The following is a 28,000-nucleotide window of genomic DNA, read 5'->3' as shown; positions in this document are numbered from 1 at the left end:
TGTTGTTAAAGAATTTTGTACATTTATTTCAGTATTCAAAAACACAAATATCTCTGTCATACCAAACAGTTCAAGACAGAGAGAAACCATGTAGTCCATCACCAACCCCCCAGCGACCCACTTGGGTTTGTTGAAGATCCTCAGTGCCAGCAAGGTTTGGAGCAGACGCTCACTTCTCAGTGTTCATTGCTGGTCACGACCCGAACTGTCTCTTGCAATGACGGACTGGGCTTCCCACCAATGTCACTGAATCCCAGAGCCCAGGGATCCTGCCACCTTCTCGAACTCAGTAGTTCCACAGTCTGTCTCGTCATGAGATCAACCAACCAACGATCCCTTCCCACTCTGTGGTTCCCGACTCTCTTCTATTCCGGAAGTGCTGGATCTTGGAGAGAACAAGGTCCTCTCCTCTCCCCAAATTCGAGCCTGGTCTCGTCATGGAGAGTTATACAAAACCCCTGGTCAGTTTTAAGAAACAAAAAAAAGGAGAAACCCCTCCCAAATCCTTTCCCACCCAGAGTCAAGTAGGCCTTGGGTCATCATCATGACAGCCATCCTCCCACCTGCTGATGCGGTCATTCGATAATGAATTGTCCAAGTGGAGCCCTGAGGTGCGACACAGAAGTCTTTCCAGAGTTCCAGCTGAGGATGGGGACTGATCGTTGAGGAGCAAGGCTTGCCGCACCAGAACGGACATTTCCTCATGCCGGTCGCTGTCCCACTCAGGTGCCATGGGGCCCTCCGGGCAGCAGTCAGTCGGTGTGGTGCTGGGAGCAGGGCAGGGCTCTTGGACACCACTGCTGTGTGCCCTGCACTTGAGTCGAAGCTTATGAGGCAACGCCGCCGTCTTCACATCTGGGTGAGCCTCCAGGGGCACTGGGAAAGATGTAGGCGAACACGCCCAACTGGGCTCCTCCCCACTCTCCTCACTGGTGTAGCCCTCATAGGGAGACCGGGGATCCTGAGCTTTCCTCATGTGCTCCGTCTGGGTAAGCTCGCTTTCCACATAATCAGTGGGTGTGCCATAACTCTGGGACTTTGAGCAATACCCAGGGTGGGCTGGTGCCTCTTCTTGTTGGTAATGAGCCTTGGGCTCTGGACAGGGGCTTCTGGGGGGTTCAACAACACAGCTTTCTGCTTCATCCTCCTGTTCGGAAAACAAAGGCCGAGGTGGTGCCACTGCAGTGAAGCCATTGGCACTGAAGAGAATGACCCCCCGAGGAACTGGCCCCTTGGCCTCCAAGTGGTTGTGTGGCAAGGGAGCCTCCCCATAGGCTCGGCTGATGGCCTGAGCCTCACCAAGCGTCTGAGGCACTGGGCTGTCTCGGGACGAGCCATCCGACATGTCCGATAGGGAGCCCCGGGGTGAATACTTGGCAACTGACACGCTGCCACTGTCCCGGCTTGACTGTTCAGTTTCGGAAGAGTCCTCTGAGTGATGGGCCCGGGAGAGGGAGCTGGAGTAGTCACTGCTCTCATTGCTCTCATATAAGTGTGCGGTGGAGTTGGCAGTGGCCGTGCTCAGCTGCTGGCTCTTTTCCATAAAAGCTGCTGTGCTGATGAGCCCAAAGCGGAGCTTGAGTTGTAGGAGTTCTGTTTTGAGGCGCACATTCTCCTCGTTGAGTGCCAGCACCCTGTTCTCCAGCACCAGATCATTAAAACGCCGCTTCTCTCTGGAGCGCTTGGCGGCCTCGTTGTTCTTTCGCCGCTTCTCCCAATAGCAGGCATCCTTCTTCTCATCGGAGATGAACTCTCGCTTTCGCCGGCAGTTGGCATTGGGCTTGCCCTTCAGCGTCCGGGCTCGCTGAATCATGCCATCTTGATGGAATCCAGGAAAATTCCCTGCCATACACAATGTTGATGAGCTGAGATCCTCCATCGCTATTGCTGAGTGCACAGGAACAATGTCCCTTCAATATCAAAGAAGTTTTGTTCAAGTTTCAACCTCCGTTTGCAGCCACTACCAGAACAAATGCTTCTTCCCGGCTCTGCACACAAAGCCGTGATCAAACTGTAATGCTGCAGGAACTACTCCCAGTACAGGCTTGAGCTGTCCTCTGATTGTAGCCGTCAAATGGGCTCTGAGCTTCTACAAGTATGAAAGGTAATGTCCAGAACAAGTAGAGCATCTTCTAGGTGACCCACAAGAACTGGATTCCTTCCTTCAGTCTGAGGCTCCAGTGATTTATGATTCTGCTTGTTCCTTCTCAGTGTCCAGGGGGTTCAGTTTCCAGCAAACTTCAGAGGGTTTGTAGTCGAAGTCCTGCCGAAAGCGGGAGACGTGCTGTTCCTGGGTGGCAGGTGCACTGGTAAGTGAAGAGAGTGAGTGGCAACCACCGTGTCAGGCCCAGAAGGCATCAGAAATATCCCTAAGGAGGAAGGACACAAAAAGAGGGTGTTACTTCTCTGCCCAGTGCAGTCATACACCCCAGGCTCCGTTTACATAACCCAGCAGGTTCAGACAGCATTGCCACAGCCCATGTTATATGTGGACCACACCCCACATACCAGTTCCCTTTTCAAAGAGGTGTGTGGCTGCATACAGTAGGTGAGGTAACCACCCCTTGCCCCACATAAGTCAACACTACTTATGAATGTTGCCTGCCTTCGACACATCCTGAACTCCTCGTAATCAAAACATACTTACATGACCCAGTTTTGTGTTATGCAGACACACAATACTCCATGTTATGATTATACAAGGGTCCCATTATACAAATAACTGGAGCACACTACGCAAAGAAAGGAAGGCTACAAACTTTTGTAGGGCGCTAGAGCATGCCTAACAAGACACAATATACGTACCATATGACACATATACAAGCCACACTTTCCCCGTCTAACAAAAGAGGACTCCAGTCCCTTTTGTCACATATTCAAGTACATGTTTCAGTACCCACTCTCCCCATTTAAAAAGTCCACAGAGAGAAGGATGCTCCACTTCTTCAAAGAGTAAATTCACTTCCACTTCACCCACAGACACATACAGATAAACACAAACAGCATACTATAACATACTTCTCTCCCACAAACAACTAATCCCTTTTCTTTATCTCTCACCCAGACTCACTCAGGCTGTATGGCTTTGCTGTGTGGAGGCAGGGATGGTGGTGGTCACAGCGTTGTGGTGCCCAAAGTCAGACTGGAAACCTTAACCTTGAAACCCAGGGATTCAACGAACGGGCAAGTCCTCCTGGCCCCGTTTTTGACTACTGAGGAATAAGGCCACTGAGCAAGGAAGCTTGCATAAGGAAAGCAAGCCCAACCCCTCCTCCGTGCCACTGTGACACATACATAGGAATGCTGACGCTCTCCTCGCCCGAGAAAGCAGGGCCATGTGTACAAAGTAGCACGCTCTCCCCTTGATGGTGTTACGCTCCCCCCCTTCCTTTCCCTTCACATGTGATCTACGAGCATCCATTGGGCGCAAGCAGCAGGAATATAGGTCAGTAAACACTGAATATTTATCAAGCCAGGCAGTCAAAACAGGTCTGATGATTACAGATTGCACAACAGCTCCAGAAAAAAAGAGAGAAAGAATGAGAGGGCGGGCACGCCGCCAGCAACCTACTGGCCTATAAACTGTTTCTGCACAAAGAAACAATAGGCGCTGGGAAGGCACTGCATAGAACTGTCAAGGAAAGAGGCTGCAAACAAACCGGGGCCATCATCCAGGCTCTTTTCTTGGCGGCCAGGATGTGGGTCGTCCATTTGCCCACAGCTGAAAGAGGGGCAGAGCATTCCCAGACACCACGGATGGGAATTTGCTCATTCCGTTGTCACTACAAGCAGCAGCCTTTCCCTCCCCAAATAATTCCAAGGCTGGAAGGCACAAGCATGCCATTACTTGGGAAGTCTGGGGTAAATATACATCTATTGTATATTTTTAAACACACACACACATTTTTGATTTGTGCTTTTCCTGCATGGCCCATGTGGTCTCACCCAACTCTATGATTCTGATTTATCAACCAAAACAGCAGTGTGTCGTCACTACTGAACCACCAAGGGGAAATGTCAACAAGGTGGACCGTATTTTGTGTGTAAAAGATAGCTTTTTAAAAAACTGTTAATAATCTAGTAAGCGAATGTAAGAGGAAAGCCGTTACATCAGTGGTTCTCAACATGTGGGTCCCCAGATGTTTTGGCTGTCAACTTCCAGAAATCCTAACAGCTGGTAAACTGTATTGTCGAAGGCTTTCATGGCTGGAATCACTAAATTCTTGTGGGTTTTTTCGGGCTATATGGCCATGTTCTAGAGGCATTTCTCCTGACGTTTCGCCTGCATCTATGGCAAGCATCCTCAGAGGTGAGGTCTGTTGGAACTGGGAAAAAGGGTTTATATATCTGTGGAATGACCAGGGTGAGACAAAGGACTTTTGTCAGTTGGGCTAAAAGGGTTTATATATCTGTGGAATGACCTAGCCCAACTGACAAGAGTCCTTTGTCTCACCCTGGTCATTCCAGATATATAAACCCCTTTTCCCAGTTCCAACAGACCTTACCTCTGAGGATGCTTGCCATAGATGCAGGTGAAACGTCAGGAGAAATGCCTCTAGAACATGGCCATATAGCTCAAAAAAACCCACAAGAACTTAGCTGGTAAACTGGCTGGGATTTCTGGGAGTTGTAGGCCAAAACACTTGGGGACCCACAGGTTGAGAACCACTGTGTTAAATGAAGGTGAGAATGTAATAATAATAATAATAATAATAATAATAATAATAATGATAATGATAATTAGAAAAAGAAGAAGAAGAAGCCAGAATTGAAAAGTCAACAACAGATCCCAAATATAGACTTTGCAAGGAAGCAGATGAAACAATAGATCACATCCTCAGCTGCTGCAAGAAGATTGCGCAGACAGACTACAAGCAGAGGCATAACACCGTTGCTCAGATGATTAATTGGAACTTGTGCCACAAATACCATCTGCCTGCGACAAAGAACTGGTGGGATCACAAGCCGGAAAAAGTTACAGAGAATGAACACGTCAAGATACTCTGGGACTTCCGGATTTAGACAGACAGAGCCACCTTACTGGGATCTGCACACATTATTCGCCGATACATCACTTATGTGAAGCTAGCACCGCCCCCCGCCACGCGTTGCTGTAGCCCAGACTTTGTATATGTGTTTTGTGTGTGTGTGTGTATATATGTGTGTGTATATATTTGTGTATATTTGTGGTTTTTGCACATGCGTTGTAATGTATGTTTTGTTTTTCGGCTTTTTACATCTCTTCTGCTGTGTATTTATGAGTGACGGTCACTTGTTGGCGTGAGAGGTGTATTGTGTCCAAATTTGGTGCCAATTTGTCTAGTGGTTTTTGAGTTATGTTAATCCCACAAATGAGCATTACATTTTTATTTATATAGATGGTGGGAATCCGAGAATAGTGCTTAGTAAAAGTAGTGCTTAGTAAAAGTAGTGCTTAGTGTGAAACCACACCTCCTCCTTTTCACAAAGCTTTGTGATGTTATGTATGAGACGCAAGGTTGAAGAGAGACAGGATCTGAGAGAACTTGGCATATATGGGAGCTGATATTTTTGGAGGGCAGCAGGGGAATTCATACTATACAGGAGATCTCCAAGGAGTCAGCCAGATGTCTGCTTCCATCTTGCAAATAAATGGTGCTGTACCCACTGCCTAGAAGGCACTGGCAGGTCATTATCTGCAAAAAGTCTTGGATTTTGGAGCATTTTGGATTTCAGATTTTTAAATAAAGGACACTCTCACATGTAGGTTAAAAAGGTAAAGGTTGTCCCCTGATATTAAGTCCAGTCGTGTCTGAGCCAGCGAAGTGCCGGCGTTGTCCATAGACACCTCCAAGGTCATGTGGCCGGCATGACTGCATGGAGCACCCTTACCTTCCCGCTGGAGAGGTATCTATTGATCTACTCACATTTGCATGTTTTTGAACTGCTAGGTTGGCAGAAACTGGGGCTGACATCGGAAGCTCACACCGCTCCCCGGATTCGAACCTGTGACCTTTCGGTCAACAAGCTCAACAGTTTAACCCACTGTGCCACTGGGGGCTCACCTATACACATGCATATTAATTATTTCCCCCTTTGTATATGGGAATATAGAAAGCAAAATGGATTATGCTTTCAGGTGTTCAACTAACATTGTTAAAATTACACCAAACTATACACTGATTTACACTCACAATTAACTTGTCTAATTGTGTTTGAATATTCTTTATTATTAGGCTTTTAGTTTTGTTTCCTTTAAGCTTTGTTGTGAGCTGTCTGGGGTCCCTCATCAGGAGAAAAGGGGGTGGTATACACAAATAAATTAATCAATTACAGACAGGAATTGCCTATTATCGCACAGGAAGATCTTAGCTATCCAGGGACAATTGTTGACAATCCTGAGAAATATTCCATCCAAACTGTTGATGGCAACCATGAAAAACCGTGCTACTTGCCCAACCTTGAAAACACACATATTTAGCACCTGAAAGTAGTTATTTGATTCACCTTAGTACTACTATTTGTTGGGTACTCCTTATCTGGAAAGCCAAAATCTGCTCCAAAATTCCAAATTGTTCCAAAATCCAACTCTTCCAAATTCCAAATATTAATGTTTATTAATATTTGATATTGACTATTTTTTTGTGCTTGTTTTTAACCTGTATCTGTTTGGGCATGTCCCTTTGTAAGCCACCCTGAGTCCTTTGAAGAAATGGAAGCGGGGTATAAAAATTAAGTTATCATTATATTATTTATTATGAGTGGCTGAGATAGTGACACTTCTGTATTGTCGAAGGCTTTCATGGCCGGAATCACTGGGTTGTTGTAGGTTTTTTCGGGCTATATGGCCATGGTCTAGAAGCATTCTCTCCTGACGTTTCGCCTGCATCTATGGCAAGCATCCTCAGAGGTAGTGAGGTCTGTTGGAACTAGGCTTGGAACAGTTTCTCCCCGTAGAGATGTTCAATGTATTGTCGAAGGCTTTCATGGCTGGAATGCTGAGTATGCATGCCCAGTGTGGAACACATCTCACCACGCTAAAACAATCGATGTGGCTCTTAATGAGACATGCCGCATTATCATGGGGTGTCTGTGCCCTACACCACTGGAGAAATTACACTGCTTAGCCGGTATTGCACCACCTGACATCCGCCGGGAAGTAGCAGCCAATAGTGAAAGGACCAAGGCAGAGACATCTCCAGCTCATCCCCTGCTTGGGTATCAGCCAGCACGTCAATGACTTAAATCAAGAAATAGTTTTCTAAGATCTACAGAGACACCTCAGCAAGCGAGAGTCCAAAAGTGACAGGCTCAAACCCAGAACCTTAACCAATGGCTGATACCAAATGAGAGACTCCCCGCTAGGCACACAGAGGACTGGGCGACTTGGAAGGCGCTGAACAGACTGCGCTCTGGCACCACGAGATGCAGAGCCAACCTTCAGAAATGGGGCTACAAAGTGGAATCCTCGACATGCGAGTGTGGAGAAGAGCAAACCACTGACCACCTGCTGCAATGCAACCTGAGCACCACATGCACAATGGACGACCTTCTTGGAGCAACAGCAGAAGCACTCCAAGTGGCCAGATACTGGTCAAAGGACATTTAATCAACTACCAAACTCACAATTTTCGTATTTTGTCTGGGGTTTTTTTGCTTTGTTCTGTTAGAAATGTAATATAATCGACTGGTTGCACTGACACGATAAATAAAATAAAATGGCCGGAATCACTGGGTTGTTGTATGTTTTTTCGGGCTATATGGCCATGGTCATAGATGCAGGCGAAACGTCAGGAGAGAATGCCTCTAGACCATGGCCATTTAGCCCGAAAAAGCCTACAACAACCCAGTGACACTTCTGTTTTCAGATGGATCGATGTACAAACTTAGTCTCATGCACGAAATTATTTTAAAAATTCAATCTAAGATGAAACATAAATGAAATGAATTTCACGTTGAGATTTGGATCCCATCTCCAAGATTATGTAAATAAATGCAAATAAGGGCATTCCAAAATTAGAAAGAAACCCAAAATTCAGAAGAATTTGGTCCCAAGCTAATGGGGAATCAAGCTGTGCTTACAAAGGAATCAAGATGGATTTCCTTAGGGAACGGGGAGATTCACATTCTGTTTGTAAAGCTTCCTTTCATCTTGACATTGCCCCTCCTTCCACGCCAATCTTAGGGTTTCGCTGCTACGGCAACTAAGAAGGCTGTTGCTCTCTCCACCACATTTCTCCCTGAGCCACAGATTTGGAAGGCAGAGCATCCTCCGCCCAGCCCTTTCCAGGCCCATTCTCTTTCATTCTGGGTCAAGGAAGAAAATAATTTTCCAGCTAAACAACCCAAATCTCCACCCAGATCTGCCTGCGGGGCCGAGCCTCGTGTCTTAGGGAGCACGTGGAGTCACTGGCGGGATGGGCTCGATGAATGTGTGTGTGCAAACCAGGGTACGGCGAGTTTGGGCATGAAGAGCAACATGACCTACTTCCCAGTCTGCGTCATCACCCCGGGGCAGTAGGACTTACAGCATGTAAAGGAGGTCATATCCAAGGACTGGAGGGGGGGAAAACCACACACACGTAGTCTTTGGGTTTAAAGGTGCTCCATGCTTCAATGCCACTTAGAAACAATATACTGTATTCACTTAAATCTTACACTCACCTTTTTTGGTGAAATGGCCTTTTTTGGTGAAATGGGGTGTACATTAGATTAGTGTCATATAGTAATCTTAGTTCTGAAGCAAAAAGGGAAGTTGCTTTGGGAGGTGCATCTGGAGCGTCTCTTTGAACAATATCATCTCTAATTTAATAACCATGGATCATTGCTACGCGATCCTGGGATTTGTAATTTGATGAGGCACAAGCATTCTTGGGCAGAGAAACTCAAAACCTTGTCAAACTACAGCTCCCAAGATTCCATAGCAATTTTTTTTGTCATGTCAGGAGTGACTTGAGAAACTGCAATTCGCTTCTGGTGTGAGAGAATTATCCATCTGCAAGGATGTTGCCCTGGGGACGCCCGGATGAATTGATGTTTTTATCATCCTTGTGGGAGGCTTCTCTCATGTCCCCGCATGAGGAGCTGGAGCTGATAGAGGGAGCTCATCCGCCTCTCCCCGGATTCGAACCTGAAACCTATCGGTCTTCAGTCCTGCCGGCACTGGGGTTTAACCCACTCCTGATGTTTCACCTGCATCTATGGCAAGCATCCTCAGAGGTTGTGAGGATGCTTGCCATAGATGCAGGCGAAACGTCAGGAGAGAATGCTTCTAGAACATGGCCATATAGCCCGAAAAACCTACAACAACCCAGTGATTCCAGCCATGAAAGCCTTCGACAATACATTGAACATGTCAAGAACTGCTTGGATGATTTAGAAAAGGGGCCCTCAAACGTTTTAAACAGAGGGCCAGGTCACAGTCCCTCAAACCGTTGGAGGGCAAGTGTGAATTCCTATGCACACTGCACATCTCTTATTTGTAGTGCAAAAAACATTTAAAAACAATACAATAAATAAAAGAACAATTTTAACAAATACAAACTTATTAGTATTTCAATGGGAAATGTGAGCCTGCTTTTGGCTGATGAGATAGGAATGTTGTTGTTGTTGTGTGGCTTCAAGTCATTTCAGACTTAGGTTGACCTTGAGCGAGGGCCGGATAAATGACCTTGGAGGGCCGTATCTGGCCCACGGGCCTTAGTTTGGGAACCCCTGATTTCGAAAATACATGGAGAGGGCATATTTTGACAGATGAGGGGTAAAGTAATCTATGAGTACTTGTTCCATGAATATGACGATTATACGGTTGTGGTAGGTTTTTTCGGGCTATATGGCCATGGTCTAGAGGCATTCTATAATAATAATAATAATAATAATAATAATCCTTTATTTATACCCTGCTAACATCTCCCAAAGGACTTGGTGCGGCTTACAAGAGGCCAAGGCCCAACACATTCTCTCCTGACATTTTGCCTGCATCTATGGCAAGCATCCTCAGAGGTAGTGAGGTCTGTTGGAACTAGGAAAAGGGGTTTATATATCTGTGGAATGACCAGGGTGGGACAAAGGACTCTTGTCTGCTGGAGCTAGGTGTGAATGTTTCAACTGACCACCTAGATTTACAATGGCCTGACTGTGCCTGGGGCAAACTTTGGTTGAGAGGTAATAAGATGTCCCTGCAATTGCAACAGCACAACAACAGAGAGGAAGCGGGCAGGGACATCTAATTACCTCTCAACAAAAGTATGCCCCAGGCACAGTCAGGCTAGGTGTGAATGTTTCAACTGACCACCTAGATTAGTATACAATGGCCTGTATGCTAATCTAGGTGGTCAGTTGAAACATTCACACCTAGCTCCAGCAGATAAGAGTCCTTTGTCTCACCCTGGTCATTCCACAGATATATAAACCCTTTTGCCTAGTCCCAACAGACCTCACTACCTCTGAGGATGCTTGCCATGCAGGCGAAACGTCAGGAGAGAATGCCTCTAGACCATGGCCATATAGCCCGAAAAAACCTGTAACACCCCAGTGATTCCGGCCATGGAAGCCTTCAACAATACAATGATGATTATACTTTACTACAAATGTCTAGTTTGTCTCTAAGATATTTTCTAGTTATGGTTGGAAAGTGGAAACCCTTGTTGGAAACAAGATCCTTTTGTCTTCACTCTCTGGAATAGGTTTCCAACCATAGCTAGGAAACCAATTTCAGGAGTGGCCATGCAGAAAAATACAACGAAATACAAAATGAACAAATAAAGGTATCACTCAACAGTATCCAGGCAATACTGGGATGGCTATGTGTAGCGCAACCTCGTGCTACTTAATAGCAGGCCTACTTCCTTGACTTGCTCCTGGGCTGGAGGAGCTTCCTTGCTCGGCAGGTTCCTTTCTTTAACCCTATGACTTGCATCTTTCCAAAATGTAATCCCCTCCTCCCTGCTCCCTCCCTGCAGGGCTTCCCACACAACGGCTTAATGATGTAACATTATTACATGACAGCCTCTCTTGCTTTCCAAGCAAGAATGTTCTGTTCCTCCGCTCTCAGGGCTGGAATCGAGCCATTGTAATTTATCTTCCTCCTCCCCTTTTCCCTCCCCGCACAAGGAAAATCTCTCTCCATGAAACATGGCAAGGCTGCTGTTTTGCCTTCACACAGATACCCCCGAACAAGCAGCACGGCAGGCAGAAATCTAACTAGTGGGGGTTAAAGTGCAGGGAAGGGGAAAAAACAGACCCTGATGTATTCCTGATTGTTAAAGGCTTAACACCTCTGTCAACTAAAAAAGGTGGCAAAAAGACAGGGCCTATAACTATAAAAGAGAGTGAATAAGAGGATCATTGGAGCCCTCAGTGGCAGCGCTGAGCTGCTAAACTTGTTGACTGAAAAGTCGCAGGTTCGAATCCGGAAAGCGGCGTGAGCTTCCGCTGTCAGCCACAGCTTCTGCCAACCTAGCAGTTCGAAAACATGCAAATGTGAGTAGATCAATAGGTACTGCTCCGGCAGGAAGGTAACGGCGCACCATGCAGTCATGCTGGCCACATGACCTTGGAGGTGTCTATGGACAACGCTGGTTCTTCAGCTAAGAAAAGGAGATGAGCACCAACCCCCAGCGTCAGACATGACTGGATTTAATGTCAGGGGAAAACCTTTACCCTTACCTATTCATAAACAAACTAGCCATCCCCTGCCATGCATTGCTGTGGCTCTGTCTGTGTATATGTGTTTCGTGTGTATATATTTGTGTATATATGTGGTTTTGTGCATGCGTTTTAATGTAATTTTTTTGGCTTTTTAAGTCTCTTCCACTGTGTCTTTCAGTGTTTTTATGTGATGGTCACTCGTTGGCCTGACAGGTGTCTTGTGTCCAAATTTGGTGTCAATGCGTCCAGTGGTTTTTGAGTTTATTTATTTATTTACTTACTTACTTACTTCATTTATATACCGCTTTTCTCAGCCCTCAGGCGACTCAAAGCAGTTAACAACAGCAAAATTCAATGCAAAAACATCACAAAACAAATATGGGACAGTTAAAAACAGTAGCATAATCAACGGATAAACATCAATATAACAATCATTAGTGTCTCATCAGTAAAATCAGAATCCAATCTCACCATCCATTATTCCGGATTCCTATATTCAATTACACTGCTTAATCGAATGCTTGTTCGAACAGCCAGGTCTTCAATTTCCTCTGAAACGCCAACAGGGAGGGGGCTGATCTGATCTGTAGGAAGGGCGTTCCACAGCCAAGGGGCCACCACTGAGAAGGCCCTGTCTCTCGTCCCCACCAGGCGCACCGAGAGCACGGCCTCCCCAAATGATCTTAATGTCCTAGCTTAGAAATGGAGATGAGCACCAACCCCCAGAGTCAGACATGACTGGACTTAATGTCAGGGAAAAACCTTTACCGTTAGCTATTCATAAACAAACTAGCCACACATTGCTATGGCCCAGTCTGTGTATATGTGTTTTGTGTGTATATATTTGTGTATATGTGTATATATGTGGTTTTGTGCATGCGCTGTAATGTAATTTTGGGGGGGGGGGGGCTTTTAAAGTCTCTTCCACTGTGTTTTTCAGTGTTTTTATGTGTGTAGGTCACTCGTTGGCCTGACAAGTGTCTTGTGTCCAAATTTGGTGTCAATGCGTCCAGCGGTTTTTGAGTTCTGTTAATCCCACAAATGAACATTATGTTTTTATTCATATAGACTAGCCATCCCCTGCCACGTGTTGCTGTGGCACTCTCTGTTGGTCATGGGAGTTCTGTGTGGGAGGGTTGGCCCAATTCTATAATTGGTGGGGTTCAGAATGTTCTTCGATTGTAGGTGAACTATAAATCCCAAAAACTACAATTCCCAAATGTCAAGGTCTATTTTCCCCAAACTCCGTCTGTGTTCATATTTGGTCATATGGAATATTTGTGCCAAGTTTGGTCCAGATCCATCATTGTTTGAGCCCACAGTGCTCTCTGGATATAGGTGAACTACAACTCCCAAACTCAATGTGAATGCCCACCAAACCCTTCCTATATTTTCTGTTGGTCATGGGAGTCCTGTACGCCAAGTTTGATTCAATTCCATCATTGGTGGAGCTCAGAATGCTCTTTGATTGTAGGTGAACTATAAATCCCAGCAAGTACAACTCAGAAATGACAGAATCAAAAAGATGTGAGTGAAGGACATACATTGAGTTGTTAGGTGCCTTGTGTCCAAATTTGGTGTCAATTCGTCTAGTGGTTTTTGAGTTATGTTAATCCCACAAGCGAACATTACATTTTTATTTATATAGATTAAGATGGCAAAATGCCAAGATGCCACAAGTTAAGCCAGTCTATGGTAGGCTGGCTATTGAAGAAAGAGTCACACAGGAAAGGTCACCATCTCCATAAGTTTTGGGGACATGGATTGAAAATATCTCCACTGAGTAGCCTTGAGGAAACTCAAGCTGATTTTTTGCTCTAATTTGCCTCACTATAGAATATACCTGTTCGCATCACCCTAAGTCGTCAAAGGAAGGTGGAGATAGAAATAGGATGAATCAGCAAGTCTTTGTTAGGACTACAAATCTAATTATATATCACACAAACAGGAAATGCGCTGTCTTCTAGACAGTGGTGAATTGTGGTTAATGTGTCAGTGGGGTGGCAAATATATTCTAGGTTTTGCTAACCTTAAAGGTTAACACTGAGGCAGTGGGCCTATTGGAGACTGGGGTCCAGCACCTTGGAGAGCCCTTTTAAACCTGGAGTAAATTCACCACCTCACTGGTATGGGATCCAATTGCAAGAAAGGAGATTCCATCTGAACATTAGGAAGAACTTCCTGACTGTGAGAGCTGTTCAGCAGTGGAACTCTCTGTCCCGGGGTGTGGTGGAGGCTTATATTTTGGAGACTTTTAAACAAAGACTGGATGGCCATCTGTCGGGGGTGCTTTGAATGCAATTTTCCTGCTTCTTGGGAGGAGGATGGACTGGATGGCCCATGAGGTCTCTTCCAACTCTATGATTCTATGATTCTATACTCTGCCTCCAGAAGTTGTTGAATAGCAAATTCAAGTGATTTACACCAGAGTTTCTCAAACTCCTCCAGATGTTTTGGACTTCAGCTTCCACAATTCCAAACAGCTGGTAAGTTGGTATTTCTGGGAGTTGAAATCCAAATCACTTGAGGAACACAGTTTGAGAAACACTACTCTACACAATGCTCTTCAACAACACTTAGAGAGTGGCACATTACCAACCTGTTGCTGTATATTTAGTTGAAAGAGCGCTGTGAATTGTATCATTTTTTAAAATGGAATCCCAAGAAAAAATTGACCCAGGGTGTTGTTCCTTCAGCATTCCTACTCAGGAAGTAGACAGCAAGAACAACACAAAGTCTTGCGCCATCCTACAAATGAAAACATTTATCAGCCACCATGAAACTAAGAAACTTCTAAGTGGCTTCTAGTAAAGGAAACTGCTGAGTTACCAATCATTAAGAAGTCCTAATGTACTCTGCCTTGAGATGAAAGGAGAGGTGGTCAATCAATCAAGCAATATTATTATTCTAGCCTGTCACCAGAGAAACTAGTTTCTCACCACATCATACATGTTCATTGGCTTGGCTGAGGATCAGGTGCTTTCTGTCTTGTGAATGGACAGTGTTAATTGCCGTGGTCAGTCAGTACTTTCAATATGAATGCTCACAGTATGACATTACTGCCTCCAAAGCTGTATGTATATGTGAGATGAGAGACACCCATACAGTGGGTTGAACTACATGAAATCTGATAGAATACAAAATTTGTCACTCTGGGAGGTGTTAGAAAGTGGGCACTTGGCCAGTATACTAAAGCGTTGACCATTCGGATCACAATTAAGCAACAATTGTGGCATATATCAAGGGTGGGAGTAGCTCTCCAGATATTGATGGACTGAAATTCACAGCAACCCTGGCTGGCACAGTCAATAGTAAAGGTAAAGGTTTTCACCTGACATTAAGTCCGGTCGTGTCTGACTCTGGGGGTTGGTACTCATCTCCATTTCTAAGCCAAAGATCTAGCGTTGTCCGTAAACACCTCCAAGGTCATGTGGCCAGCACAACTGCATGGGGCGCTGTTGCCTTCTTTCCAGAGCGGTACCTATTGATCTACTCACATTTGCATGTTTTCGAACTGCGAGATTGGCAGAAGCTGGGACTGACAGCGGAAGCTCAGGCCGCTCCCCGGATTTGAACCTGCAACCTTTCGGTCAACAAGTTTAGCAGTGGGTTTAACCCACTGCACCACAGTCAATGGAGTCGAATGCAATGAGCTGCAGTCCAATTAGATCTGGTGGGCCTCATGATTTGTACCCCTGTCATACACTTCAGTGTCCAATGGAATAATTCCACATCCTCTTCCATTGATGGCTCCAACTCATTTTTCCAGAAAATAGCAGAGCTAATATGGGTACAATAAAAATAGATCCCTTTGTTGGTCCTTATATGGCAGCATTTCTCAACCTGGGGGGTCTGGACCCCTAGGGGGGTAGTGAGGGGGTGTCAGAGGGGTCACTAAAGACCATCAGAAAACATGTTGGTCATAGGGGTTCTGTGTGGGAAGTTTGGCCCAATTCTATCATTGGTGGGGTTCAGAATGCTCTTTGATTGTAGAAGAACTATAAATCCCAGCAGCCACAACTCCCAAATGTCAAAATCTATTTTCCCCAACCTCCACCAGTGTTCACATTTGGTCATACTTTATATTTGCGCCAAGTTTGGTCCAGATCCATCATTGTTTGAGTCCACAGTGCCCTTCCAGTATTTTTTGTTGGGCATGGGGAATTTTGCGTGCCAATTATGGTTCAGTTCCATCGTTGGTGGAGTTCCAATGCTCTTTGATTGTTGGTGAACTATAAATCCCAGCAACTACAACTCTCAAATTACAAAATCAATCCCCCCCAACCCCACCAGTATTCAAATTTGGGCGTATCAGGTATTTGTGCCAAATTTGGTCCAGTGAATGAAAATACATCCTACATATCAGACATTTACATTACAATTCATAACAGTAGCAAAATTACAGTTATGAAGTAGCAATTAAAATAAATCTTATAGTTGGGGGTCACCACAAACTGAGAAACTGTATTAAGGGGTTGCGGCATTAGGAAGGTTGAGAAACACTGTTATATGGTGTTTAAAGGGAACTTCAAATTTGGCCATATTTAATCATTCCATTCTGCAGAAAACAAGAAGTTCCCTGTTACTAGAATCTGCTTTTCATTCTACTTAATTCCCCATTGTTTTCCCATTTCAGAGGAGTATACAAGCTTAGCTGAAGCACACAGAGATGACATGCAAATAAATTGGACTGCTGCTTTAAAAAACGAACGTGAGTTTGGGTTATGTATACGTTCTACAAGAAGAAGCTTGGTCAAATATTGTTACTGATTTCTTTTTGCAGTTGTTTAACAGAAAAGGAAAAGACTGCCAACTGATCAAAAACAAGACCCTGCCTACTTCTCTGCACAGAAGCAAAAAACATCTCTCACTTTAATACAGGCTTCTCATTGCTGTTTTCTGGGGCTTAAACAGCTGTTAAACACACCAAAACAAGGGCAGGCAGAATCAAGATGTGAACCTAGGAGGCATGCAGTACTTGGAACAGACTGAGTTGCACCCTGTTGCCAATCATTCAGATTTCACAACTGTCCTTGCCACCGTCCCCTCCTTGTTTGTGTGTGAGAGAGTTCTTGGCCTGCAAAATACTTTCTCAAGTGTGTAGAAAGGTTCGCTAAAGCATCGATTGCACAACCTGGGGTGAGGCTACACATGTGGTAGCAAGAAAGCCGCTCCGTGCTGCACAATAGCATGTTTAAGTACAAACACACACACACACGCGTAGAAGACTTTGTCCAGAATTTCCTTCCATCGCTACAGAACATACTGATCTCCCTAACAGCCTCCAAGGGAGTTCTTGGACACGTTTAGGATTCAGGGATTAGGATGTTTTGCACCGAAGCTGTTGAAATGACTCAGGATGCCTGTAATTGTGTTTGGCTCTGCAAGCCAGCAGGCGCCTCCAATGCTGCTCAGCACACTGGGTGGCGAGGAGCACATGCGTGGAAGGAGAATTACAAGGACTCTTTGCTCCTGCTATGAAGCCTGGGAGCAAAGCAATGCATGCTGCAGTGGTTTGACTGTTGGACTCTGGGAGACCAGGGTTCAAATCCGTGCTCAATCATGGAGCACCATAAGTTGTTCCCTCTCCGCCTTAGTGGAAAGCAATCGAAAACGTCCTCTGAGTCTGAATAATCTTATTGAGAAAGCCCTAGGATAGAGTTGGAGTTATTTCTAAATCACACAATAACACAATAAGAGAACTAAAAAACCTAAGGTTTGGTCAATTCTATTATTGCATTGTGGACAGAATTCTTTATCAGCTACTTAGATATGCAACCATTTCAACCACATAGCTAAGTACAGGCAGTCCCCGAGTAACAAACAGCTGACTTATAAATGACTCCTCATTAAGAACAGGGCTGAGACAACAGGATGTGAGGAAAATCTACTCCTTGGAAGGGAAATTCTCTCCTGGAAGAGTTATTATGGGGAAAGGGGGTCTCCACCGAAGCTTTATCCCCAAGCATACAACTCCTCTGTTGCGCCAGCTCCACTGGCTGCCAATTTGCTACCGGGCACAATTCAAAGTGCTGGCTCTAGCCTATAAAGCCCTAAATGGTTTTGGCCCAACTTACCTGTCTGAACATATTGCCTTCTATGAACCAGCTAGCATTAAGATCATCTGGAGAGGCCCTGCTCTCGATCCCGCCTGTATCACAAATACATTTGGCGGGGACGAGAGACAGGGCCTTCTCAGTGGTGGCCCCTCACCTATGGAATGCCCTTCCCAGAGATATTACATTGGCCTCTTCTCTGTTAGCATTTCGTAGGAAGGTTAAGACCAGGTTATTTGAGCAGGCATTCGAAAAGGCAGTGTAACAAACATTGGAACATGAAACGACTGGATGACGAGATTGGATCTTGATTTTAACTAAGAGATGCCATGAGTTATGTAGTATTGACTTTGTAATGTTTGTATATTGATGTTATAGTTTTTAATTGTTTTAATCTGTTTTACGATGTTCAAGCATTGAATTTTGCTACTGTAAACCGCTTTGAGTCACCCGAGGGCTGAGAAAAGCGGTATATAAATGGAGTAATAAATAAATAAATCCTTGTTTCCAAAAGAAATCAAGTTTTTGAAAATCCAATGATCACCGGAACAGAAAGTGTGGAAAAGGAGCACAGAGAGCAAAACAAACACCCTTCCCTATGCTATTGAAAGCTTATATATACATATACATATGCATACACACACACTCACACACACACACACACACACAGAGAGCTGGAGTTACACTTTAAAATGTGCCTATTCCGACTGAAGACACAAATTCAGCTTAAGAACAAACCTAAAGAATCTATCTTGTTTGCAACTTGGGGGACTGCCTGTACTGTCTCCCAGTTTGATCTCCCAATACTCACTGGCCAGGTAGCAACTGCTGCAAGCATCAGGAGTCTATTCCCTGTCAATTGGGAAGCAGCAGGCTGATTTTCCCATCCCCTCTCCCATGGGAAATCTTCAATGTGACAAACAGAAGCAGGATTCTTGTCATATTTCTAACTCCCAGAGCGATGCCCCTTGCATGAGGGGAGGATGGGAACATCAGTGAGCTGATCCCAATTGGCAGAGGAAGAGACCCCTGTTGCTCACAGTAACTCCCTCTCAGGATTCACAGCTGAGGAATCACTCAACCTGATGGAGCCCCCAGTGGCGCAGTGGGTTAAACCCCTGTGCCGGCAGGACTGAAGACCAACAGGTCACAAGTTCGAATCCAGATAGAGGCGGATGAGCTCCCTCCATCAGCTCCAGCTCCTCATGCAGGGACATGAGAGAAACCTCCCACAAGGATGATAAAAACATCAAATCATCCGGGCATCCCTTGGGCAACGTCCTTGCAGACGGCCAATTCTCTCACACCAGAAGCGACTTGTAGTTTCTCAAGTCGCTCCGGACACGACAAAAAAAAACCAAAAAACCTCAACCTGATACTTGTGGGGTTATTACAGAAGGGTGGAAGACCTACATTCTTCATCCATGGTACTTCCTGGGTGACTCAAAGCCTGCTACACAAAGTCCTCCCAAGCCCTTATGTCAATTTATCTGTCTTTAGACACGACTTTAAGTGTCTATAGAATAGAGCATGCATGCAAGTACGCAAGTGGTGGAATTGTTAGCATTTGTTGTTTTTATTTCTTCATTTTGTTATTATTTGTAATTTGCCAAACTCACAGGAAACCCCGCAAAATAAAATCACACTCAGGGAAATAATTTTTTGCATCGGAATCAATAATTTGATCAATGACTATTCTAAAAACAGCAAGTGCAATTTTGAGGCACCATGGTCTCTCCTTGACAAAACAATGTTTTCAAGGAGATACCATTTCCAGGAGTGAAGGTGATAAACCCCATCTTTGTTGCCCTATTCCTTTAGCTTCAGGAATAATTACGTGGAACTCCAAAGCCTGTGTGCTTCATCTGGGACATAAGGTCAAGGTAAAGGTTGTCCCCTGACATAAAGTCCAGTCGTGTCTGACTCTAGGCTGTGATGCTCATCTCCACGTCTAAGCCAAAGAGCTGGCGTTGTTCATAGACACCTCCAAGGTCATGTGGCCAGCATGACTGCATGGAGCATCTTTACCTTCCTGCCAGTGCTATACCTATTGATCTACTCACATCTGCATATTTTTGAACTGCTAGGTTGGCAGAAGCTGGGGCTGACAGCGGGAGCTCATGCCGTTCCCCGGATTCGAACCTGTGACCTTTCAATCAGCAAGTTCTGGGACATACCTTAGTCTAAAACAAGAAGTGGAGCTAGGCAGGATTTTCTGTTTTTCGGATGTCATATCAACACCCAAGGACTTTATTAAGAGACTCGATTACACCAAACGTATGCAAATTTATTAAGTGTTATGCTTTGAATGCTTTCATCCACAGCACTCTGCATATTTATTTTTAGTACAGAATTTGGGTTACCTTGGTGCAGGGTTTGAATTTTTGTGCCAGCTATATATAGTATGCCAGGGCTGGGGTAATTTTAGCTTTCTTTTTTCCTAAACAACAATTACCAAGAAACCCGTTGTTTTTAGAAGTATAAAGGCAAATGAGCCTACAAAGACTCTTCTAGAAATCATGGATTAACTAATCTTTGTTAAGCAATGCTCTAGAGCAGGGGTTGGGATCATGTGGCCCTCGAGATGTGGTCAGACATCTGAACAGCTTAGCCAGCACAATCTATGCTGAAGAATGCTGGGAGTTGTAGTCCCATCACCTCTGGAGGACTGCATGATTGTCTCCCCTGTTGCAGGGGAGACAATCACTGTCACTTAAGGGCACAAGAAAAGCACATTTCTGGGCTAGAGCTGGCTCTTGCATTCTTTGCAATGATCCCAGCAAAACTCACATGAAATTGGCCAGTGAATTTGACTGGTAACTCATCAGTGGAGATGATGTTCCCAACTCCTTATAAAATGGGAGACAAAACGGTATATTGGTTTGAGTGTTCAGCTTTGGTGTCCAAGTCCCTACTCAGCCATGTAAGACTCTTGGACGAGTCACTCTCTCAGCCACAGAAAACCTTGTGATAGTTCACTTTGGGGTTGCAATAAGTCAGAAACTGACCTGAAGAAAAATAGCAAACAGGAATACAACAACATTCACACTTGCCTCCAACAGACAAGAGTTCTTTCTCCCACCCTGGACACTCCACAGATATATATACACGCCCAACTGGCCTAGTTTCCAACAGACCGCACAACCTCTAAGGATGCCTGCCACAGATGTGGGCAAAACATCAGAAGAGAATGCTTCTGGAACATGAAGACTTAGTTATATATTTTTTATTCCTCACTGTTTTTAAATGCTTTGTGATGGTTTTACTTTTTTCAATGTATGTATGTTGTATTTGGCATTGAATTGTGCCGACTTGTTTGCCGCCCTGAGTCGCCTTTGGGCTCATATGGGCAGGGTAGAAATAGCATAAATAAAATAAATAAATAGTGTGGTGGAGTGTGGTGGAGGCTCCTTCTTTGGAAGCTTTTAAACAGAGGCTGGATGGCCATCTGTCAGGGGTGATTTGAATGCAATATTCCTGCTTCTTGGCAGGGGGTTGGACTGGATGGCCCATGAAGTCTCTTCCAACTCTTTGATTCTATGAAATAAACATGGCCATACAGCCTGGAAAACTCACAACAACCCAGCAACACAACAACTAGAATGGATGGAAGGTTTTTGGTAGGAGTATAGACTCCTTCTTGTATGGAAATGAGTTATGGACGCTGGGTCCAGAGTCAACCAGTCTGCTACCTACACAATCCTGTAACCATGTAGACTATATGGAGCTAGAGAGGCTTTGGACTAGTGTCACACACTCACAGTCCAAAGAGGAACACACACACACACTGCAGACCTACTTCTTGCCCCATGCTTCCTTAAAAACACAGGCACTCTGCAATACGTCAAATCTAAGGACCACACATTGAAAGGCCCACTTCAAACTTTAGGTGCATCTTTAGGTGCACTCTTAAAACAGTTTGACACCACTTTAACTGCCATGGATCCATGAAACAGAAATATAGGATCTGTAGTCTGGCGAGGAACCAGCACTCTCTGGCAGAGGCGGTGAAAGATTTCGCGAAACGATCGCTTGTACGATTCCACGGCAGTCAAAAGTGGTGTCCAACGGCACTTTTTCCACTGTGTAGACGCTGTTCGGCAGGCCTTGTGTGGCGATGACAAATCACACACAAACCTCAGCTCTTCATCTGTGATGTTCCGTAAATAAGATTACAATCAAACAACCGCAAAAACTAAAAAAAAACAAAAAACACCCAAACCCAACGCTCTGCCTTTCCCACAAACACACACTTCAGAGTTCCTGAAGCTCTCCAGAGTTGGCAGCCCCGCACGAATGCATAACACCACCACCTTGCCTCCTCTCCCTGTAAAAAAGTAGGTCACGCTGGAAAGGAGATGAGGAGTTGGGACCCTTGTGTAGACATTGAGGGTGGGGCAGGGTGCGAGGGACACCCTAACCACATAAAACACACCCTCTTTGTGTGCAAGTGGGTTGGTGGCTTGTATCGGAGCACTAGAGTCCCCAGTCGGCTTATCTGGCTCCATTTACAGTGCTATATAATGCAGGTTCATCATGCTGTTTAAGTGCGTTAAACAACATTAAAAGAGTCCATTTCATGCACAACCTGCAGTCTCTTTGACTCCCAGAAGTCCTAGCCAACTGTTCCGATGGCCAGGAATTCTGGGACTTGAAGTCCAAAACAAGAAGTTGTGCAGGCCTTGGTAGATGGATATAATCCAGTAAAACAAATGAAGCCTCTGACACACAGCCTATAACCTGTGTGTGTGTGTACTCTATTATTGCTGTTGTTATTTATTCTGGCCCAGTTTACCTGTCCGAAAGTATTCTCCCCTATGAACCATCAAGTGTTAAGATCATCTGGAGAGGCCCTGCTCTCGGTCCCGCCACTTTCGCAGATGCGTCTGGTGGGAATGAGAGACAGAGCCTTTTCTGTGGTGGCCCCCCAGCTATGGAATTCCCTCCTGAATGAAATTAGATCTGCCCCCTCCCTCCTGGCCTTTAAGAAGCTAGTGAAATCCTGGCTGTGGAACGCGGCCTTTGCAGAATGATGGGTGAGACCGGTAATCGACTAAAGTATTGACCGCAATACATGGACTGAATATACGGACTGAGTTGGACATGTTTTAATTTGGCAAATGGCTTTTATGTATTTATTTTATATGTATTTGTTAATTTAATGCTGATATATGTTGTTTTAGATTTTTACTATTAGCATTGAATTTTTGCTGTCAGCTGGTCTGAGTCCCTCTACGGAGGTACAGAAAATCGGGATATAAAAGTTTTAAATAAATGAATAATATAATATTATTAGATACATAACAATATTAGTATACAGCAAATAAGATCAGTATGCTGGCTTTTGTATTTGCTCACACATCAGACACTTCCCAAGAGTCTACGACTGTGTGATGTATCGGCAAATAATGAGTGCAGATCCGAATAGGGCGGCTTTTGCACCTGACAGATAGCAATTTGTCAGCGGCGATTGTTTTTAAGTGCAGGCCAAGGTTTTTAGGCACTCCATCCAGTGTGCCGATCACTACTGCGACCACGTTTACTGGCTTGTGCCAGAGTCTTCGCAGTTTGATTTTAAATCTTCATATTGTGGATTTCAGCTTTTCCAGTTGCTTTTTGTCAATTATTAATGTTTATATGTGATTTATTTAACTGTATTGTTGTTATTTTTTGTTTACTGCTTTCTTGTTGATGTACTGATGTGTTGTTGGGTTTGGCTTCATGTAAGCTGCTCCGAGTCCACTGGGGAGATGGAGGCGGGGTATAAATAAAGTTTATTATTATTATTTATAAATATTTATTATTATTATTATCATTATTATTATTTCTTCCTAGTGTTTGTCCCATGGATTAAAAAAGGTAAAGGTAGTCCCCTGACATTAAGTCCAGTCATGTCTGACTCTGGGGGTTGGTGCTCATCTCCATTTCTAAGCCGAAGAGCCAGCGTTGTCCGTAGACACCTCCAAGGTCATGTGGCCGGCATGACTGCATGGAGCGCCGTTACCTTCCCACCGGAGCAGTACCTATTGATCTACTCACATTTGCATGTTTTCGAACTGCTAGTCCCATGGATTAGTAGGTCATATATATGTATGAGTACACACAATGCACCCTAAGTATCCATTTGATTCCCCGTGGATACCTGAACCCGTGAATGTTCAAATACCATGATATACAATTGTGTTCCCTTATGTCCCGTATATAAAATCAAGGTGAAATTTTGAAGCCAGGAATAGGGAAACTCCTAGATATGGAACCAGTGGATACAGCGGGATGATGGTATATATACCATCATCCCTCTGTATCCACTGATTTTGGATGTGTGTTATATCTTCTGTATTTAATTAGAAAAACAGAGCAGTGCAGGAATGATAATATGGAGGATGTTCAATTTGACTACGGATTGGCCCTTAGACTATGGATGATGTAATTTATTTATTTATTTAACGTGTCAGGAGCAAACCAAACAGTTGTATTGCATTTTTTAATAAACAAACAAATCACAAAGTTTGCAAGCTTGGTAGTTGATTAAATGTCCTTTGACCAGTAATGTAATTCATTGAAATGTATGTTATTATGCTTAGTAAAGGTAAAGGTTTTCCCCTGACATTAAGTCCAGTTGTGTCCGACTCTGGGAGTTGGTGCTCATCTCCATTTCTAAGCTGAAGAGCTGGCGTTGTCTGTAGACACCTCCAAGGTCATGTGGCCAGCATGACTGCATGAAGCGCCCTTACCTTCCCAGCGGAGCAGTACTTATTGATCTACTCGCATTTGAATGTTTTTGAACTGCTAGGTTGGCAGAAGCTGGGACAAACAGAGGAAGCTCACGCCACTCCCCGAATTCAAACCTGTGACCTTTCGATCAGCAAGCTCATCAGCTCAGCGGTTTAACCCACTGCCTTACCGGGGACTCCCGGTGCTTATTATGTTTTAATTTTTAACATGTTTTTAACGAATGCTGCCATTAATTTTTAACGAATGCTGTATGTTTTAAGGCACTGTGGAAGTGGGATTGTAAGCTGCCTTGAGTCCTCCTCGGAGTAGAGAAAGGCAGGATATAAATAAGGTAAATATATAAATAATAATTAATTGATTCCTAGGCGCCATTGACTGTAAGACATACATTCATTTCAGTGCTACCAAGGGCCCTTCCACACAGCCCCATACCCCAGTATATAAAGGCAGGAAATCCCACATTATCTAAGTGTGGGCTCAGATAACCCAGTTCAAAGCAGATATTGTGGAATTTTCTGCCTTGATATTATGGGATATAGGGCTTTGTGGAAGGGCCCCATGAGAAAAATGAGCTTTGTTTACATATGTGTGTATGTGATTCTAAGAGCCCTTCCACACAGCCCTATATTCCAGAGTATCAAGGCAGGAAATCCCACAATATTTGCTTTGAACTGGCCTGCTCACTGTGATTGCGATTTATCTATCACTGTGTTTTGCATTATTTTATGGTACTTTTATGTATTATTTCTTTCATTGTGATGTTTATTTTGTGTTTTTTGGTTTTATTTTGTTGTAATGCATTTCTGGGCTTGGCCTCATGTAAGCCGCCCCGAGTCCCCATTGGGGAGATGGTGGCGGGGTATAAATAAAGTTTATTATTATTATTATTTACTAGCCATCCCCTGCCACGGTTGCTGTGGCCCAGTCTGGTGATCTGGAAAATAATGAGAAGGTGTTGATTTTTAATATATGTAATTTCTTTATGCTTGTGGGTAAACCGTATTTATTGCTGTTTCTTTGTCAATGTTGATGTGGACATTGTCTGGTTTGCCTACTCTGGAACATGCAATTGTCCTTCTTTAGGGGTCCCTTTCAAATCTATGATACTATATCTCTCTGTGTGTGAATCATATATATCTATCTATATCTGTGGCTGGATGGCTCTTTGTCAGGAGGGCTTTGATTACATTTTCTTGCCCTCGTGAAGGGAGTTGGACTGGATGGCCTTAAGTATTTTCTGTTGGTCATGGGGGTTCGGTGTGGGAAGTTTGCCCCAATTCTGTCATTGGTGGGGTTCAGAATGCTCTTTGATAGTAGGTGAACTATAAATTCCAGCAACTACAACTCCCAAATGTCAAGGTCTATTTCCTCCAAACTCCATCTGTGTTCATATTTGGGCATATGGAATATTTGTGCCAAGTTTGGTCCAGATCCATCATTGTTTGAGTCCACAGTGCTCTCTGGATGTAGGTGAACTACAACTCACAAAGTCAAGGTCAATGCCCATCAATGCCCATGTTGGTCATGGGAGTTCTGTGTGCCAAGTTTGATTTAATTCCATCATTGGTGGAGTTCAGAATGTTCTTGATTGTAGGTTAACTATAAATCCCAGCAACTAAAACTCCCAAATGACAAAATCAATTTTTTGAGTAATGGTAGCTCCTTGGGTTAGTAGGTGTCTTGTGGCCAATTTTGGTGGCAATTCGTCTAGTGGTTTTTGAGTTATGTTAGTCCCACAAATGAACATTACATTTTTATTTATATAGACTAGGCGTCCCTTGGCACGCGTTACTGTGGCCCACTTTGGTGGTCATGGGGGTTCTGTGTGGGAGGTTTGGCCCAATTCTAGGTGAACTATAAATCCCAGCAACTACAACTCCCAAATGGCAAGATTCTATTTTCCCCAAACTCCACCAGTATTCACATTTGGGCATATTGAGTATTCGTGTAGAGTTTGGTCCAGATCCATCATTGTTTGAGTCCATAGTGCTCTCTGGATGTAGGTGAACTACAACTCAAAAACCAAAGGACACTGCCCACCAAACCCTTCCAGTATTTTCTGTTGGTCATGGGAGTTCTGTGTGCCAAGTTTGGTTCAATTCCATCATTGGTGGGGTTCAGAATGCTCGGCGATTGTAGGTGAACTATAAATCCCAGTAACATGTCAAGATTCTATTTTCCCCAAACTCCACCAGTGTTCACATTTGGGCATATTGAGTATGCATATAGAATCCATCATTGTTTGAGTCCACAGTGATCTCTGGATGTAGGTGAACTACAGCTCCCAAACTCAAGGTCAATGCCCACCAAACCTTTCCAGTATTTTCTATTGGTCATGGGAGTCCTGTATGCCACGTTTGGTTCAATTCCATCGTTGGTGGGGTTCAGAATGCTCTTTGATTGTTAGTGAACTATAAATCCCAGCAACTACAACTCCGAAAAGACAAAATCAATTTTTTTGAGTGAAGGACATACATTGGGTTGTTAGGTGTCTTGTGTCCAAATTTGGTGTCAATTCGTACAGTGGTTTTTGAGTTCTGTGAATCCCACAAACGAACATTACATTTTTATTTATATAGATTATCTGAGTCCATACTCAGATCTTGTGGGATTTCCTGCCTTCCAGCCTGGGATATAGGGCTGTGTGGAAGGGCCTCCAAGATATCAAGGCAGGCAATCCCACATTATCTGCTTTGAACTGGGTTATATGGCAGTATGGACTCAGATAACCCAGTTCAAAGCAGATCTTGTGGGATTTCCTGCCTTGCTATCCTGGGATATAGGGCTGTGTGGAAGGGCCTGCAAGATATCAAGGCAGGAAATCCCACAAGATCTGCTTTGAACTGGGTTACCTGAGTCCATACTGCCATATAACCCAGTTCAAAGCAGATAATGTGGGGTTGCCTGCCTTGATATCTTGGAGGCCCTTCCACACAGCCCTATATCCCAGGATATCAAGGCAGGAAATTCCACAATATCTGCTTTGAACTGGGTTATCTGAGTCCATACTCAGATAATATGGGATTTCCTTGATATTCTGGGATATAGGACTGTGTGGATGGGCCCTAAGACCCATCTTGCTTATATGAGGGGGTGTGCGCTTTAGGATGGGAAGAAACACAAACAAAACAAGACAACAAGGCACCCAAAGGGACAAACCAGGGAAGGAGCCTGGCCACATGCTCTTGGCGCACGCCATCGCCTCCTTTTCCACCCAAACAAAGCGCACGAAGGCAGGCAGGGAGGGAGAGAAGGAAGGAGGGATCCCACGCGAAAGGAAGCGGGGGGAAAAACACGCGAGGCCAACAATCGCCCTCCTCCCCAGGGCCTCCAACACGGATCTCCAGAGCTCATTCAGGGGAAGCAGAGAGGGGGCTCCCGTACCTGGCTTCTGCGCCGCCCTCGAGCCCAATCCTCTTGCTGCCTCCTCTTTTTGCTCAGCCTCGCAGATCCGCCACTGCCGCCGCCGCCGCCCTACTTCCTTCGCCGGCGAATGTGTGTTAGTAGGTCAGCCGGTTGCATAAGCGCTCCTGGAGTCGCCGCCGCCGCCGCACAAAACAACACGAAGGGAGGGGGAAGGA

The 28,000-nt window shown here is 44.6% G+C and overlaps 1 protein-coding gene across 3 annotated transcripts; it reads right to left on the bottom strand.

Annotated features, from left to right (window-relative positions):
• LOC132768053 (nuclear factor interleukin-3-regulated protein-like) lies at positions 1 to 27,995 on the bottom strand. Of its 3 annotated transcripts, none has more exons than XM_060763626.2 (2): positions 27,804 to 27,995; positions 1 to 2,369 (listed from the first exon to the last, which is right to left on the bottom strand). In XM_060763626.2, exon 2 carries the CDS (start codon positions 1,877 to 1,879, stop codon positions 521 to 523), a length of 1,359 nt encoding a protein of 452 aa, XP_060619609.2. In that variant the 5' UTR covers positions 1,880 to 2,369; positions 27,804 to 27,995; the 3' UTR covers positions 1 to 520. The 3 variants fall into 3 exon arrangements, with proteins under 3 accessions (XP_060619609.2, XP_060619611.2, XP_060619610.2); XM_060763628.2 differs by lacking the exon at positions 27,804 to 27,995 and adding an exon at positions 3,061 to 3,372; XM_060763627.2 differs by lacking the exon at positions 27,804 to 27,995 and adding an exon at positions 3,071 to 3,372.
• Between the last annotated feature and the right edge of the window lie 5 nt (positions 27,996 to 28,000).

The sequence above is a fragment of the Anolis sagrei genome, chromosome 2, assembly GCF_037176765.1.
Source record: "Anolis sagrei isolate rAnoSag1 chromosome 2, rAnoSag1.mat, whole genome shotgun sequence".
In the NCBI taxonomy this organism is placed as follows: Eukaryota; Metazoa; Chordata; class Lepidosauria; order Squamata; family Dactyloidae; genus Anolis; species Anolis sagrei.
Note: the sequence above shows the minus strand (reverse complement) of the source record. Positions and strands in the feature narration are given on the sequence as shown.